The 16,993-nt window shown below is 41.5% G+C and overlaps 1 protein-coding gene across 1 annotated transcript; it reads left to right on the top strand.

The window, feature by feature from the left end:
- Positions 1-8,342: 8,342 nt before the first annotated feature.
- On the top strand, positions 8,343-8,990 carry Naa11 (N-alpha-acetyltransferase 11, NatA catalytic subunit). The gene has a single exon (XM_038312473.1). The coding sequence runs from the start codon at positions 8,343-8,345 to the stop codon at positions 8,988-8,990; it is 648 nt and encodes a 215-aa protein (XP_038168401.1).
- The last annotated feature ends 8,003 nt before the right edge of the window (positions 8,991-16,993 follow it).

Consider the following 16,993-nt stretch of genomic DNA (forward strand, 5'->3'; position numbering starts at 1 on the left):
AATCCTGTTCAAAAAATTATCAAATATAAATATTTAATTCTATTTATCAAAATAAGAAACCTTGTATTATTTTTATTTAAGGATACATATAAATGAGAAATATTTAATAATACAAGTTAGGGTTGTGATTACCTACTTACCGAGGAAGATGAAATACACACACACTAATATATATTCTAATATGCATGTGTATGCATGCACATACTAATATATATATATTCTAATGTCAATACTAATACATATATATAATCTAATATATTCTAAATATATTGGCATGAGTTATAACTATAATTCAAAAGTATTAACCTTATTCTATTTCTTAGTTCAGTGCTGATTCCATGGGTATTTATTTCATTATTTTTTAAAGACCATCATTTACATGGGTAGCATATTTAACCTACCTAAAAAGTCCCCAATTCTTGAAATATAATAACCTCTTGTCTCCCTACATTATATGCTAAATAATAAGTTCATCAAATGCAACATGCATGCATGAGTGTCCAAGTGCATTTAAACACAGTAACAGCCATGGTGGGAGCCGTCGCTTCACCCTGATTGGAGATGGCAGTTGAGGCAGGTTAGCAGAGTGAGCCAGGAGCACAGGGCCACATGTCATCAGTCTCTGTGCTTCACGCTTTGCATGTTCAATCTGCTACACTGAGGAAGTGATGCAGAGAGAGAACCCGAGCGCTAATGACAGTGGGACAGAAAGGTGCGAGCAGAAGATTGTGAATAGGTTTTGTATTTCTTCAAGTCATTAGAAAGTGGATTGTAGAGGAGCGCCTAACTGGAACTTCATTGTGGGGGAGCTGCTGCCCAGCTGAATACGCAACCTACCGTCCTGGACCTGTTCTGCTCATATATCTCCAACAGACAACGCTTCACCTTAGCGAGAAGCCCAGAAACTCCAGCTAATCTGCACTCCTGAAACTTCTTGAGGAAATGTCAGGCACACCTGTGATTTTTAATATTAATCCTCAAAATGTACTTCTGCTTCTAAATGCCCTGTTCTGAACAGTGCTGGCATGAGTGCTCTGGATGCCAGGGTCATAGTTTGCAGTGAGACTCCAGACCTCATATGTGACATATATGTGTCATATATTCTCATCTCATCCCAAGGAAAGCAAAGTTTCCCAAAGCTTATTATCAGCTTGCAACGAAAAGAGTACCCCAAAATGTTAGGACACTTTTAACAACATCTTGCTTGCAAAACTGGGCAAAAACAGGGAAGAATTATTTAACACTTGGCCAAAGCTTGGGAAGAACAGCAAACTGTTTTATTACTTTATGGATAGGTACAATTAATACAAGTCAATGAGAAGTGAAACAAAACATTATTATTAACATAGTGGGAAGGAGAAATCAGCAATTTCTCTTAATTAATGTTAAAATTCACATAACTATCTGTTGCTAGATTAGTGAAAATTAATTGCACTTACTAAAATCAAGTTTAATATTGAAATTCTACTCCATCTGCCCCCATTCTGAATCCTACTATTCTACCCCCCCAAAAAAAGCAAATTTTTTCTCTATGGAATTTTGGATCTAGGTAAGATTAAGACATCCCATGACTGAGCCTAACAACAAATTGTTTGGCATAATTACTAGATAAGATGCCTTCTTGAAAAAAAACAACATAACTCCAAGTTTTCTCCTTAGACAGTCACTGGAAAACTCCCCAAGTTTAAGGGGTAAAAGTCACTTTTTAGGCAACTCAAATTTGGCATTCATATACAAAATTATTAAGCCAACTACCAAAGTGCAAAATCCATGTATAATGGATATTATAAAGAACATTTATGGAATTGGCATATCAGTTATACACCAGGAAACCAAAAGCTAGGTATATGGGAGCTTTTCATCCTTGAAACTCTAAAACTTTCAGATTAATCTCTTTGTCAGTTTCATCTCCCTAACTCAATCTCTCTCCTTTCTACTTCATAGGATATAAGGGTAGTTGGCCACTCCCCATGCTCAAGATGACCATGGAATACAGCACATCAATGGACTTTCTAAATGGATGATCCTATAATTGGCAATAGACATTATATGATTCAAGTCAAAGAGTGTAGGATAAAGCCATTGTTACTTAATTTTCTTCTTGGCTCCCTTCAAAAGTTAAGAGATTATTTATTGGTTCCACTATAATTATAGTTCCACCTTCCCTAATTTAAATGTATTGAAAACCACTCATAATCACTACTCTTCTATACCTGCTGCATTGCCTTTTCTTTGGACAATTCTTTCTTCTTACCAAGAATACACATCTATCATATAATACTATCATTGATTTTTAGCTCTGATATTTTACTGTCCAATTGCACATGGGGACAGTCAAGACACTGCTATGGAACTAATCTGGCAATAATGAGACAGTTTATGGTGCCTCCTCAAGCAAAATCTCTGCAAGGTTAAAGTGAATCATCACTTCCTTTGGATGCATTACCTTATTAACCCATTCATTAGTGGCTACATTGTTTAAGTTCTCTATTTTGGACTGGAAAAACAGCTGTAAATTTTGGATTCACATTCAAGACATAATGGATTACTACAATTCTTACACCAGTCAGCAACCAGCCATGAAGCCATTCCATGTCATTTGAATTAGGGGACTTTAATACATGGATGATGAATGAGAGAAGGCTAGGAAGCAAACGGGACTGTTAAACAAGCAGAAGATTAGCACCAGGAGGAAATGACTCTGACTTCTAGGAGTGTGGTAATAAAACCACAAGTTCCAGTTTTTCAAAGACCCAACCAACACTCTCTAGCTAGAATCAAAAACCAAAGAATTTATCCACCTTTGCAATTTGCCATCAAAAACAGCTTTCTCTTGCCATTTCCTCAGACTCTCTTTTTTTAGTTTTTCAAGACAGGGTTTCTCTGCAGCTTTAGAGCCTGTCCTGGAGCTAGCTCTTGTAGACCAGGCTGGTCTCGAACTCACAGAGATCTGCCTGCCTCTGCCTCCCGAGTGCTGGGATTAAAGGCTTGCGCCACCACCACCCGGCTCCTCAGACTCTCTTAGCTACTCCACAAATCCACAAGCAAATCTCCCTGGAGTCAGTTGGCTATGGAATTGAAGGAACATTTTTGCAGGCTCACAGTGGGAAAGGAATGCTAGAGGAACAGGCTACTCACTTCCTGAGGCATGAAACAGTATAGAGCTGCAATGTGACTGCTCAATTACATGAGATGTATTTCTGTTTTAGATAAGGAAATGATCTGCAAACCTCCAAGAAGCCCAGGCATTAAAGCATTTGCTAGGTGGTGCAGTCAGTTAGTGAAAATGATGCTAACTATACAGTACAAAAGTGCTGCAATGTGAGAATTTTCACAATTCCTCATTACATACTCTAAGTGAGAATATCAGGTATCATGCCATAAAAATATGCACCATAGTCATAAAATTTAGTTGTAATTAATAGAGGAAGATTTTGCTTATTCTGTCTCAAAATACAAGTATATCTGATTATATTTATTCTATAAGCATCCATTCAGAACATATTAGGGAATATCTGGCTTGCTAATCCCTGAAAGAAAAATGATTTTCTTGTGACAGGGCAAAGTTCTCAGAAAGTGAAGAAGATGTAAGAATTAGTTCCACAACATTAAGAGTGCTGTAAGTCCCTGCTCAAGGAGCCATCTAATTGGAGTATTTAACAATGGCCTCCCTATGTTCCTCATCTGTAGCAGAAATAATGAAAACCCAGAGATAGATATTGGGGTTCAACCTGAATATCAGAAAAGCAAAGCAACCAGCCACTGGCTCTAACAAAGATATATTTTACATAGATAGGCCATCTTCAAACACTTCATAGACCTACAGAATATGGCACTTAAGATGTTTTAATAACATAGGCTCTTTTCTACAACAATGAGACAGACGTGTCTGCTCCTAGCAGCACCAATCTATTTCAGAGAAGATAAATGGCATTGAAGAAACACCACATGGAGTTTACTTTCTTTGTGGCAAATGTAAATCACTGGGTGAGAAAATGTCCCTTGCCTCAACTTCTGACAGTACACTGTCCCAATTGGAAAAGTAGGACACAAAAGAAAGTGACTGTCAAATATTGTCAAGACAAGGAGGGACATCCCTTCAGATTATCCTGCATCACAGAAAAGTCTGATGGATATGCTAGGCCTTTAGGTCAAAGATGGGCGTCCCACCATTGCAGAGGAAGTTTGGATGACTGTCCAGGCAGCCAACTGTTTCTGTTATTTCTCACAATTTTTGAAAGTCTCTGGCTTGCACTTCCTGTTTACTCATTAATATTATTTCCTTCTTGAATCTCTGAGGGACTTGAAATAAGTGTTGCTGGTTTTCTTAGGTGGTAAAGTCACTGGTAGCTCATCCATACTACATTAAACAACCTCTTAACCATGTTCATAGCAAGCAACCCCAACTGAACTCAGTGAAAACAAAAAAATAATTTTAGGAGATGCAGAAGTAGAAGGAAGGATTTGTAATGAATAAGCTGGGGTTCCATAGGAGATAGAACCAGGAGAAAGGCAGTAATAAAGGTCAAAAACAGTCAAAATACATCGTATGCATGTAGAAAACTAGCAAAGAACAAACAAATTTTAAATTGCAAAACCCAGGCATGGTGGCATATACATATAATCCCACTTATAAAGCTGAGGCAAAGACACTAACATGTATGTGAGGCCAGTCTGGGCTACATATTGAAACTGTCTGAAAAAGAAAAAAAGAAAGGAAAGGAAAGGAAAAAGGCTAGGTCTGATGGTGCAAGCTGTATCACCAGCCAGTGCAGAGGTTGGGGCAAGAGGATCACACATTCCGGGGAAGCCTGGAAATACAGTGTGAGACTACTGCTAATTGTCAAATTTTAACAACAAAGTAGTGACTATTTAAGTTATGTCTCATAACTTACATGGCTCTAGCTATTAAAGGAGCATGTACTGTCATTGGTAAGAATTCTGGCAGAAATTCAACATGAATTAAGAATAGAAGCAGAAGCAGTCTTTATTCTAATTACAACTGAACACACTTTAGTATTTGAGTTCCTAAGTCTGCTGGCTGGGAAACTATAAAGAGTGTGTGTGTGTGTGTGTGTGTGTGTGTGTGTGTGTGTGTGTGTGTTATTTAGGGTTTCTATTGCTGCTTACTGGCTTGCTTCCATGGCATGCTATTTTGCTGTTTTCATATAAAACCCAGGACCACCAGCCCAGAGGTGGGCCCACCCACCATTGATCACTAATTGAGAAAATGCCTTATAATTGGATCTCACAAAGACATTTCCTCATCTGAGGCTCCTTCCTCTCTGATGATTCTAGCTTGTGTCAAGCTGACACACAAAACCAGCCAGTACAGCTGACCATGGTCAACTTGATAAACAAACACATCACAATTAACCCACAACCCTTCCTTTCTTATTCATCCCCAAGATCTCACATTTAAAACATAAATAACTTTGAAAGTCCCACAGTCTTTACAGAGTCACATTAAAATTTCAGTCCCTTTAAAATAGTCAATCTCTTAAAATCCAATATCTTTTAAAATTCAGTCTTTCTACTGTGAGCTCCAGTGAATATTTTCTTGCTTCAAGGGGAATAAATTAGGACACAGTTACAATCAAATCAAAGCAAAACTAAATTCCAACCATCCAATGACTGGGATCCACTCACCATCTGCTAAACACCTCCAAAATGCTTGGGTCACTCTCCACCTCCAGCCTCTGCAGCACACACAGCTTGTCTTCTAGGCTGGGCTGTCTCCACTCCACCACTGTTGCTGTTCTTGGTAGCCACACTGGTACCAATGTGTTTTAGTTAGAGTTTCTATTGTTATAATGAAACACCATGACCATAAAGCAAATTGTGGAGGGAAGGGTTTATCTGGGCTACACTTCCACATTTCTATTCACCACTAAAGGAAGTTAGGACGTGAACTCAAACACGGCAGGATCCTGGGAGCAGGGACTGATGCAGAGGCCATGGATGATAGCTGCTTATTGGCTTGCTTCCCATGACTTGCTTGCTCAGTCTGTTTTTTTTATAAAACCCAGGGCCACTAGCCCAGAGGTGTCCTTACCCACCTCTGTGCTGGACCCGCCCGCATTGATCACTAATTGAGAAAATGCCTTACATTTGGATCTGAGGGAGGTATTTCCTCAACTGAGGATCCTTTCTCTCTGATGACTCTAACATGCATTTGCCAGTTTCCCAGAAGACTTAGGAACTCAAATACTAAAGTGCATTCAACTGTAATTAGAATATAGCCTGCTCTTGCTTCTATTCTTAATTTATGTGGAATTTATAACAGAATTCTTAGCAATAACAGTACATACTCCTTTGAAATCTAGAGTCATGTGAGTTATGAAACATAGCTTAGTCACTATTTTGCTGTTAAATTGTTGTTAAATTTTGACACACAAAACCAGTCAGTACAGTATATGTGTGTGTGTGTGTGTGTGTATATATTACAGTCAGTAACATGTAAACAGTGCTAATAAAATGTGATTCCCTTGCATTAAAAGATAATCCCAAATTTTGCTTTATTGAAAGATAATATACTTTTTAATGTACCAAATGTTTATGGCAAAGGTGACACTGAAATACAGTACAGAGAATATGGTGATTGTTTTTAAAATGATAAATGAATTGTGATATCAAGACATTCAAGATAATTAAAAAAAAAAAAGCAGAAACTTGAGCAGCTGATTCCCAAAAGAGGACGGAGAGCAGCTAAGAAGCAGGTGCTCAGTAGCACTAGTCCCCAGAAAAATGCAAAATAAACCACACCACAGCACCTCCGCCCCTGCACAAGAATGTATAAGATGAAAAGAATGGAGAAATAGCATATGCTGACAATGTAAGAAATATTAAATATGACATCTTTCTGTCAAATACTCTATAACTTGTGTTTAGGACAAGGAATTAAGATCTTTTTTTTTTATCTCCCCCACCACCACCCTGTAAGACTTTGATACAAATGTTTTAATTCTCCTTGCCCAGCAACACCTTTGTTTATACAGAGGTCCATTGCTCTATTCTGGAAATTTGATGGCCTGGAACAGTCACTCCATTCCCCCTTCTTTCTTCATTCCCTCTGCACCAGTTTTTGCAGTCGTTTGTTTTGTTTTGTTTTGTTTTTAGAATAGCCAGCTGAGTAAGACTGTGGAGACTCCAGCCAACCAGGAAAGACACAGCCACCACCGGAGTTAAAATAAAAACCCAATGCACTTTCTGTCTGTGTTGAGTCTTCTGAGCACACCCTCTTGATCAACAATTTTGCCTTGGTCAGACGCTTTATTTGGAGTGGCGGTCTCTTTGTTTGCAACATGGAATATATTTTTAACAGGAAGGAGGAGCAATCACTCTGCAAATTTGCTTAGCAATGTGTATAACGTTTGGAAATCATTATATTCTCTAATCCAGGTAAATACATGCCTAAATATTCAACAACAGTTAGCCATGCTCTCTATACTATTGCAAACTGGAAATAACACAAATAGCCAAGAACAGCAGAGCTTCACAGTGAACTGCAGTAAACTTAGACAACGAAATAGAAACAAACAAGAATATAGAGGTCTCAACTGTGTACAAGATTGCCAAAACCCATGTAAGGTGAGTGGAAAAATATACAAAACAAATGCATGCAGAATGATTTTATTATATGAAACCTGCTAGACAGCAGTCCGTGGGGCAAGGGGCAGGAAGTGCCTGGGATGGCACTGATGTTTGTTCGAGTTACATAGGGCTATTCACATGTAGACAAACTAAAAGGTTAAAATTGGGTCCAAATAGACGGCTGAGTACAGGGAGTATTGGCATTTACTGACAGAGTCAGGGCTTGAGTTCAATTCCTGGGATCCACTTGTTGGAAAATGAGACTCCCACAAGTTGTCGGCTGACGTCTACATGCACCATGGTCCACGCACAACACACCACACACACACCTATACACACATTACACAATACAGTACAGAGAAGATGGTGATTGTTTTTAAAATGATAAAGGGATTGAAATATCAAGACATTCAAGATAATTTAAAAAATAAGCAGAAACTTGAGCAGCTGATTCCCAAAAGAGATTCCAACAGAGAGAGAATAAGCAAATTTAAAAGAAAAAGAAGTTAAAATTGAAACAAAGACACAGGAAGCAGCGAGCCACACACTTCTCAAACAGAGCAGGGCTCAGAGCTTCTCTCGCTCCGCCCTCTCCCCCCCCCCCACCCGTGTGCGCAACTGAAAACCCCATTGGCCGGGACTTCCGGAAACTCCCTCAGCCCCGCCCCTTCCGACCTTCGCTCTTCCCGCCTTCCTGCCCCGTGCAGCTGGGCCTGTTGAAGTCCATTCCCGAGGCAACGCCCGCCAGGATGAACATCCGCAATGCCCGGCCAGACGACCTGATGAACATGCAGCACTGCAACCTGCTGTGCCTGCCGGAGAACTACCAGATGAAGTACTACTTCTACCACGGCCTGTCGTGGCCCCAGCTCTCCTACATCGCCGAGGACGAGGACGGCAAGATCGTGGGCTACGTCCTGGCCAAGATGGAGGAGGACCCCGACGATGTCCCCCACGGGCACATCACCTCGCTGGCCGTGAAGCGCTCGCACCGGCGCCTCGGTCTGGCCCAGAAGCTGATGGACCAGGCCTCGCGGGCGATGATCGAGAACTTCAGCGCCAAGTACGTGTCCCTGCACGTCCGGAAGAGCAACAGGGCGGCCCTGCACCTCTATTCGAACACCCTCAACTTCCAGGTTAGTGAGGTGGAGCCCAAGTACTACGCAGATGGGGAAGATGCTTACGCCATGAAGCGGGATCTCTCACAGATGGCGGAAGAGCTGAGACAGCAGCTGGTGCTGAAGAAGGGCAGATATGTGGTTCTGGGCTCTGGGGAGAACCAGGAGGCCCAGGACAGCACACTTCCTGGTGCGAAAGAGATCCCTGCCCGTGAAGACAGTGGCAGTGACAGCACTGATGATCAGGACAGCTCAGAGGACCGGGATTCCACCTCCTAGAGCCTTGCCCAAGGTATTCTCTTCCCTGGCCAGGCCCCTCTGTACCCCTTTGCGTCATATCTCGTCCTACCCAATCCCATCCTGTTTTTTGCTAGGTTTCTTGGTGACCACAACCTATGACAGCCAAGATTCAGGGTTCACTGTTAGAGACAATGCACGAGAACTCACACGCTGCAAAGTCAAAAATAAGAGGCATTCTTCCTGCACTTTGGCATGAGTTGGATTCCTGGCTAATCTTGCAGTTCATGCAAGGAATTGTATCTTCTGAGAATTCCAGTTAATAAATTGGAATGATGGAATTCTAAAACCACCATTTTATAGCTCTTGATAAAGTAATGACTCTGGAGCCAATGGGCATTAATAGTTAATAGGGGAAACTTTGCGATCCTTTGTAATGATAGGTCAGACCTAGAACACACAGTGAAGGTATCCACGGTGTCACCTACGCCGTCCATATTTTGGCTGAAAGAAAATGAGATTTCTTTTGTAGATCCCACATGTGTTTTCTATAGACAGTAGAGGGACATGTCGAACGGCCCACAATGCAGTCAGCAAAAATCAGAATGAAAATGTGGTGTTTGACAGAAGAATGTCTTGACTTCTTCAGCAACTCAGTGGCGTTTTAAACGGGGTGTGGAGGGTGGCAGCTGGGGCTGTGGCTCTTTGGTACTGCTCCTGCTTAGCATGCAGGAAGTCCCAGATCCAGTGCCACCACCACCAACAACAAAAAGCAACAACAAAAGAATTTTCTGTTAAACTAAAGAAAGTAGCAACCACACAACCACTAGGAGGACTTTAGACACCCAGGCAAAATTCCAACATGGATTCTGTTCCATTAAGCATGCTGAATGTGAAATAAAGTAATTATCATACAAAAATATTTTTTAGTCAAATTAACTAATGTAATGCCTAGAATTGTTTTTAAAAAATACAGCAGCAAAAATAAAGGGACCAAAAAAAAGAAAAAAGAAAAACCAGTCCTAATGGAGAATTCAAATAGGAATAGCCTACAAAGGGCAAGGGTGGGCTGGAGTGGGGGTGGGGAGGAGTGTTTGCCTCGCCTGTGAGTGGTCCCTGGGTTTGAGCTTAAGGACTGCAAGATAAAAAGCTAGGAATAAAATAAGAATGGCAGCATGTAATAATTGTTGAAGGTGAGAAATATGTGCTTGTGGGTTCCTTATGCTGCTTTTTCACTCTTGGATTTGTGAAAATTCACACAAAAATTTAGAGCAAAGTATTATACTTGCTAAAACATTCTAAGAAGCAGCTAAAGCCACACATTGTGGCACGTGTCTGTAATTCCACTTTGGGGGAGGTAGAAAGATCTAGAGTTTGAGGCCATCCTGGGCTAGTGAGATATTATTATTATTATTACTATTACTATTTTTTTAAGAAAAAAAAAGAGCCATGCTGGTTCAGCGGTTAAAAGCACTTGTAGCCAAATCTGGTGAATTCAGTTTCAATTGCAATCCCTGAGACCCACATGATACAGGAAAATCAACTCCCAAAAGGTGTCCTCTGACCTCTGCACATGTGCCCATAAATACACACACACACACACACACACACACACACAAATATAATTTAAAGAAACATACCAAACATAGCAACAAGCACCTTTTAAATCTTAGGAACAGGCTCAGTTATAATAATAAAATACTGCAGCATTTCTTCAGAAAGAACTGTGTCATATAATTCAAGGGCCCATGCACTAAGGACAGTTTTAAGGTTTCAGTGGGATCCATCTGATCGGGGATCAAGGCAGCAAAAGAATGTAAAGGGGGAGGTAAAATGGAAAACATGATGCCCTCAGAGATAGGTCATCACATTTCTGCCTGTCTCAAACTCTTTTTCTGCACAGTGATGCCGCCATTCCCTTGTCTAATGTGCAAGGCTCTGGTTCTACACACAATTCTGCAATTTAAAAATAAAGAGAAGAAACAAAACGTCAAACAAAAACGAGTTTTTAATCCCTCAAGGTTTCATTTAAGCTAAACGGTTTATTTTATTTTAACTACTTCTTTTGAAAATCTCTATGGAAGGATGTAGGCAATATGGATTGCATCTCTGTGGTAATTTGCTGCTCTTTGGTGTTAAATTACTTGAGAACAGAGCTAATAAGAGCATTTAAAAACTCTACATATGAAGTATAGTAAATTCAAAAGCCCTTAGGACCTGAGAAATCAAGTAAATAAAAACATCTGCTCATCTATTAGATGAAGAGAAAAATACCCAAGAAGATTCCTTCTGGCATGGCACTTAGGACTCTCATTGTACAAATAAAATTACAATGGAACTGTCTCCTTGTGGGGCATAGTTGAGTCTTAGATTCCTATATTCTTCATCTCCCCTCCAGGTTGATATCTCCTGAGATTTCCCCCTCTATTCCTCCCTCCCTCCCTCCCTCCCTCCCTCCCTCCCTCCCTCCCTCCCTCCCTCCCTCCCTCCCTTGTGGCATGGTCTGCCCTGGCTGCCCTTGAATTTGATGAGATTTACCTGCTTTTGTTTCTGAGACGTTTCTATAACCCCATTCAATATTTGCTCCTCAGTCTTCATTTTTGGGTCAGAGCCAACCAGAGGCTACTGTGGATCTTGTTGGGGTCACTTCAGTAGTTAGGGTGCAGTGCTCTGTATAAAGTAATTGAACTGTTAAATAATAGTGGCCTACAAATTAAGCTACTTTCCTCAGAGTAGTGTGGATCTGCAGGGTGATAAGGACTAGGTGGGGAGGAGCAAGGCTCTACTCCGGATCAAGCGCTCTAGGATCCACCAAGAACGTCTCTATAGCTTCTTGGTGACCTAGTAAGGAAAGCTTAAAGATCTCTTAGGGAAGGAAAAACATTTCCTGAAGGCATCATTATTATGTGAATTAGAAGGAAAAATTATTGAAATAGGATTGTCATGGTTTTAAGTGTCTCTGACAAAAATATGGTTGCTTTAGCAGCATAAGAAATAAGCCTAGCAGTATGTGTGTTGGTTAATTATCTTTAAGTATGTCTGATTATATTGTAAGTGACATTTGAGATGGCTGCAATAGCTATAATATATACACTATGATTTTATTGGGGCAAAGCCCCGAGTATAGCCAGTATTCCTACTGCATACATCCACAATAGGAACAAATACAAAACTTCTTTATCTTGCTCATTCAGTCCCGTTTGCTAGAATAACATCTTCCACCAGTTCATGCCCATTTGGGCAGTGGGGAAAGGAAGAAGGTAAATCCACACAGAGCTTCATTGAGCTTAAAGACTCAGCCCCAGTTCTCCAGTTACTGGCAAGGGAGATGAAGAAATGTGGTTTAGCTTTGCCCCAGGACAGAAAAGGCGGCATGCTAGCAAAAAGGAGTGTCTCTTCCACAGCAGGAAACATCCTAGTCATGCTTTGGATGTGGGAAGCTGCTTCACATCCAGCCAGGAGCTGGGGATCCCTGTCACTCCCTTCAAGACATGCCACAGGGGTTTCTGGGAATCCACCTAGGATTTTTATGTAACTATGGAGCATAGTTATTCTACTTTTGTACAAACTTGGGCAAGTTACCAATGGATTCCACCACCTTCTGCCATTTTGTCTCTTTCAATTCTGAAAGACATGGTCCCTCCACTCTGATACCCCCCTTGCTGTCAGAAGTTTTACTGTCCCTTTCAGCAGTCACCAGCTCGTAGTGTTCCTTGTTTAAACGGGAAAGGCAGTGGTGGCACGACAAAGAAGATGGGCAGAGGGTGCGCTGTGACAGGCACAGAGGGTGCGCTATGACAGTGCTCTACACTGTTGGGTGGGGTTGTCCCCCTAGAGATGCATCTGGGTGCATCCAGAAAGTGCTGTAGAGTGAGATTTGTTTTTTTCTTATTTCCCTTCTCAGGTGAGTAGGAGAGTCGGGTATCTTCATCCTAAGAATAATAATGAACATGACTGCTTTTCCTGTAGCAGCTGTTCTCAGGACTGCTCGTGAGTGTCTGCTTTAGTCTTGCTGTCCCTGACAGGTCAGCAGGAAGAATATTCCATTTTGCTACAGGTCAGGCCATCTCATTGCGGAGAGCAGTGCATACTGTAGTTCGCGAGGGGACTGACTCAGCTACCCAGGTTCCCCACATGTGAAGATTAAATAAGAGGGTTCTAGTCCTGCTAGGTACCACTCCCGCTGTAGATCCAGCTAATAGAGGCTAATAGTAACCCTTCTGTTCCCTCTGTCACAGTAATCAAATGGTGAGCATTGAGTCTGAGCAGCAACAGTTTGCAGTCTTGGAAGGGAGGCAGTTGAGGACTAAAATAGCTTTCACTGACAAGCTCAACGTCAAAGCACTCAGCTGAATCCACACTCAGCAGCAGCAGTGTCTCTAGGGAGCCGTAGCAATGAAGACAGGTCAGTTCAAAACATGCTGGTTGAGGCAGGAATGCTATCAAACTGTGCCTTGTCTCCTGGCAAGAAGAATGTGCCTGATGCTTAATAACAAAAGGGAAAACTCATGAAGTCTCAGCACTCCCAGTTGAGCTAGCATTGTTGAGTAAACTGGGGTTACTCCAGTGACTTTTGCTTTTCTAGTTTCTTCTTCCTGTCGCGAAGCTGTCATTGTAGCAGAAAGTTGTTAAATGGTCACATGAGCACTCACTGGAATAGACTGTTCTTAATTCTACCAGACAACTAATTAGAACCAGAGTGGTACAAGGAAATGTGGGAGGGAGTTAGGGACACTGGCAGGGCTGGTAAATTCCTAGTCTAACCTTAGCCCAGATATGCCAGGAACTATAGATTTCAAATGCAGCTGCACCCTCTGACGGTAAGGAACACTGAGAAGAGGTGAAATACTGTTTTGAAAAGCTAATCAGATAAAGTCTGCTTTCTGAATTATTTATAATCTCTAACGGTGTCACCTTTCAATCAATGTGTGATATACACAGGCTGACTGAACACTGACTTTGTCAGAGGTACACATAACAAAGCGATGATTTTTTTCCCAAACCTCTCTCCATACTCTCCATGCACTGGCATGTAAAGTCAAATACATTTAGTGGTGAACAAGATAAGAAAAGATATATTTAAATTCTACAAGTCAACAGTGGTTCCCAAAAAGTCAGTGTAAGTATTTCTGAAAATATCCTACTATGCCATTTTGTAAATTAGTATCCCCAGAACATCATGGATATTTTTTATTGAAAAACTATAGCATTCTCTTCCTTATTCACAAGGTCCTATTAACAACACTCGTCCTGCAGGTTTCGGTGCCCACAGTTCAGGAAGCCTAGTGATGTGGGGTTGGACAGCGACCAGGATGTGAAGAGCATGTCTTGGAGCATTTATTACAATGTTATTTCACTTTTTCACATTAGTTTCTTAAAAGCTTCAAGCAGTATTTTCTGAGATAACTAAGACAGTCATGAAATACTTGTTTTATATGGTTTTGTATATCTGTGCAAACAGTGCTCATTAAAAACTGAGCCAAGTAATGCTAGTGTTGTGATATATTCCTTCATATCTTGCCCATCTGCTAGTAAACCTAGTGTACTTCTTATCAGAATGTCTTGTCATTATTTTTAGTCACATGTATGTCTGTGTGTGGTTGAGTGCAGGTACCTGTGGAAGCCAGAGTCATCCAGTTTCCCTGGAACTGGAATTGCAGGTGATTGTTAGCCACCTGGGATGGTGCTGGGAACCAAACTTGGGCCTCTGAAAGAACAGTATGCACTATTAACCACCGAACCATCTCTCCAACTCCCAAATATAAATTTTAAACATAATCTTGCATAATATTGCCTCTTAATTCTATGCTGTTCTGGAAACAGACTTTTCTGTAATGATTTTTATACACACACACAAAAAAAAAATGCTTTGTAACTCCTTTGTGTAAAAGAGTAGCCTGTTTCATTACTTCTGTGTGCAAGGTAGATGGAAAAGGTAATTCATTTTTTTATAGTTGTGATATTTTATTATTGTTTCTTTGCTGTTAAAAATAGGCAGGAACAAATTTATTCACATCACACAAACTGTAACTCATCAAGGATAGAACTCACATCTTGTTTATCTTTATAAATATTTAAGTATATAAATATTTATCTTTATAAATATTAAAACACATTGTTAATTCCTGGTAGACAATCAACAGATAACCATTGACTGTATGAACAAGCCTTAATTTCTATCAAATATTCACAATCCAAACTTTGGATTCCTGTCTGAGTCTCAGTGAAGAAGTAACTCACAGAAAAAACAGTGTCTCTCTAACCAGGAGCTGAGGCCTTTGCTGTGTTAAATCCTTTCTTCTTTTTCATTTGAAAATGTTTTGCTTTTTGAGATAGTATCTTATTCTGTATCCAAGACTGGCCTGGAAACAGCTTTCTGCTTGCTCAAATCTCTAGTGCTGAGATTACAGGCGTGTGCCTTTTGTCCTGCATGGAAAATCCTCTTGAATAAAACAGGATGTGAAGATGACGAAAGTTCTTCAGTTTCCTTAGGTTTGAAACATGTTCTCTAGGGCACATCGGTTGGTGTGCATACCCTGTAGTGATGAGGCGAGCAGGCCTGCTTTTCATCCCGCCCGGCTCCCGCATAGCTAGCTTAGCCCCGGAAATAACAACACACAAACTGTATTCATTTAAACACTGTCTGGCCCATTAGTTTCAGCCTCTTATTAGCCAATTCTCACATCTTGCTTTAACCCATATTTAGTAATGTGTGTAGCACCACGAGGTGGTGTCTTACCGGGAAAGATTCAGCATGTCTGACCTGGCGGCTGGCTCCATGGCGACTGCCTCACTTCTCTTCTTCCCAGCATCCTGTTCTGTCTACTCCACCACCTATGTTCTGACCTATCAGGCCAAGGCAGTTTCTTTATTAACGAATGAAATCAACACAAACAGAAGACTCTCCCACATCAGTACCCTACCCTGCCCCCCTTTTGTAGAGGAGACTGGGGCTGCAGGCATTAGGACGTGCTGTGTGTCATGCTGGAGTTGGGGAGGGCAGCAAAAAAGCCTCAGGTCTGTAGAAACTTTGTGCTCTTGGGTGCTTCCCACCAACTCCAATGGGGACCATGTAGAACAGATTGATTGGCGGTTTCCTCATTGATCTGCAGTTGAACTCTTAGTATATAATACATTTTAATCAATACACTCCTTCCTCCCCTGTCCCTCACCACCTCCTAGCCTCCTGACTTCATGTGCAAAAACCAAAAAAAGCTCACCAGTTAGTGTTGCCCATATGAGAGGGGCATAGGCCCCTCTCAGGGACCCCACCTCGGAGGAAAACTGGCATTCTCCCACAGCTCTTCCAAGACTATCAGAGTCCCATGCCCACTGCTGCTCATATGCTTTCTCTTCTCAACAGCGTTGCTGGTCTGCGTGTCTCAGCCACATCGACCCGCAAACCCTGGCCTGGCCGTTGCACTCTGCCATCTCTTCTCCGCTGGGCTAACCTCACACTGGCCCAAACGGCGTCTCCTTTTCAACTCTCCTTCCACGTAAAGCCACTGTGATCATGAAGGAATGCATCAGCATGAGGACCTGCTGGGCAAGAGCCGAGGAAGTGCGAAGCCTGCCATGACAGAACGTCCCTGGCCCTCTCGCCATGCTGCCATTGTACTGATTGTAGTGTTCCCACGTTGGGCTGTGGTTATGCTGCACAGCTGTCTCCTAGAAATGCCAAACAGGAAGCAGGGCAACTCTTGAAGCCTCTGGTTTGCAGGTTTTGCCATTTTTGGGGTTTCCATCACTACAGGGGAGTTAGCACCGTCAAGTTAGATGTCATTCCCCTTCCTCTTCCAGCAGAAGTTTGTTTATTCTCGCTTTCTCTGGAACTCCCTTTGTCCTATCCTCCACCTTCATGGATATTCTCCCCCTTTTCCAGAGGGAGAATGTGATAAAAAGAATTGGGGGGAGTCCTCTCCTACTCCATACAAGCACAGTGTGTGGGTTTTAAGAGAAGAACAAGGAGTAATTAAATGGGGCGATCATCTGCTTGCTCATTTCAGTTGCTTTCTGTCTTTGTTTGCTTTCTTTTGTAATGATGT

The sequence above is a fragment of the Arvicola amphibius genome, chromosome 1 (assembly GCF_903992535.2).
Source record: "Arvicola amphibius chromosome 1, mArvAmp1.2, whole genome shotgun sequence".
In the NCBI taxonomy this organism is placed as follows: domain Eukaryota; kingdom Metazoa; phylum Chordata; class Mammalia; order Rodentia; family Cricetidae; genus Arvicola; species Arvicola amphibius.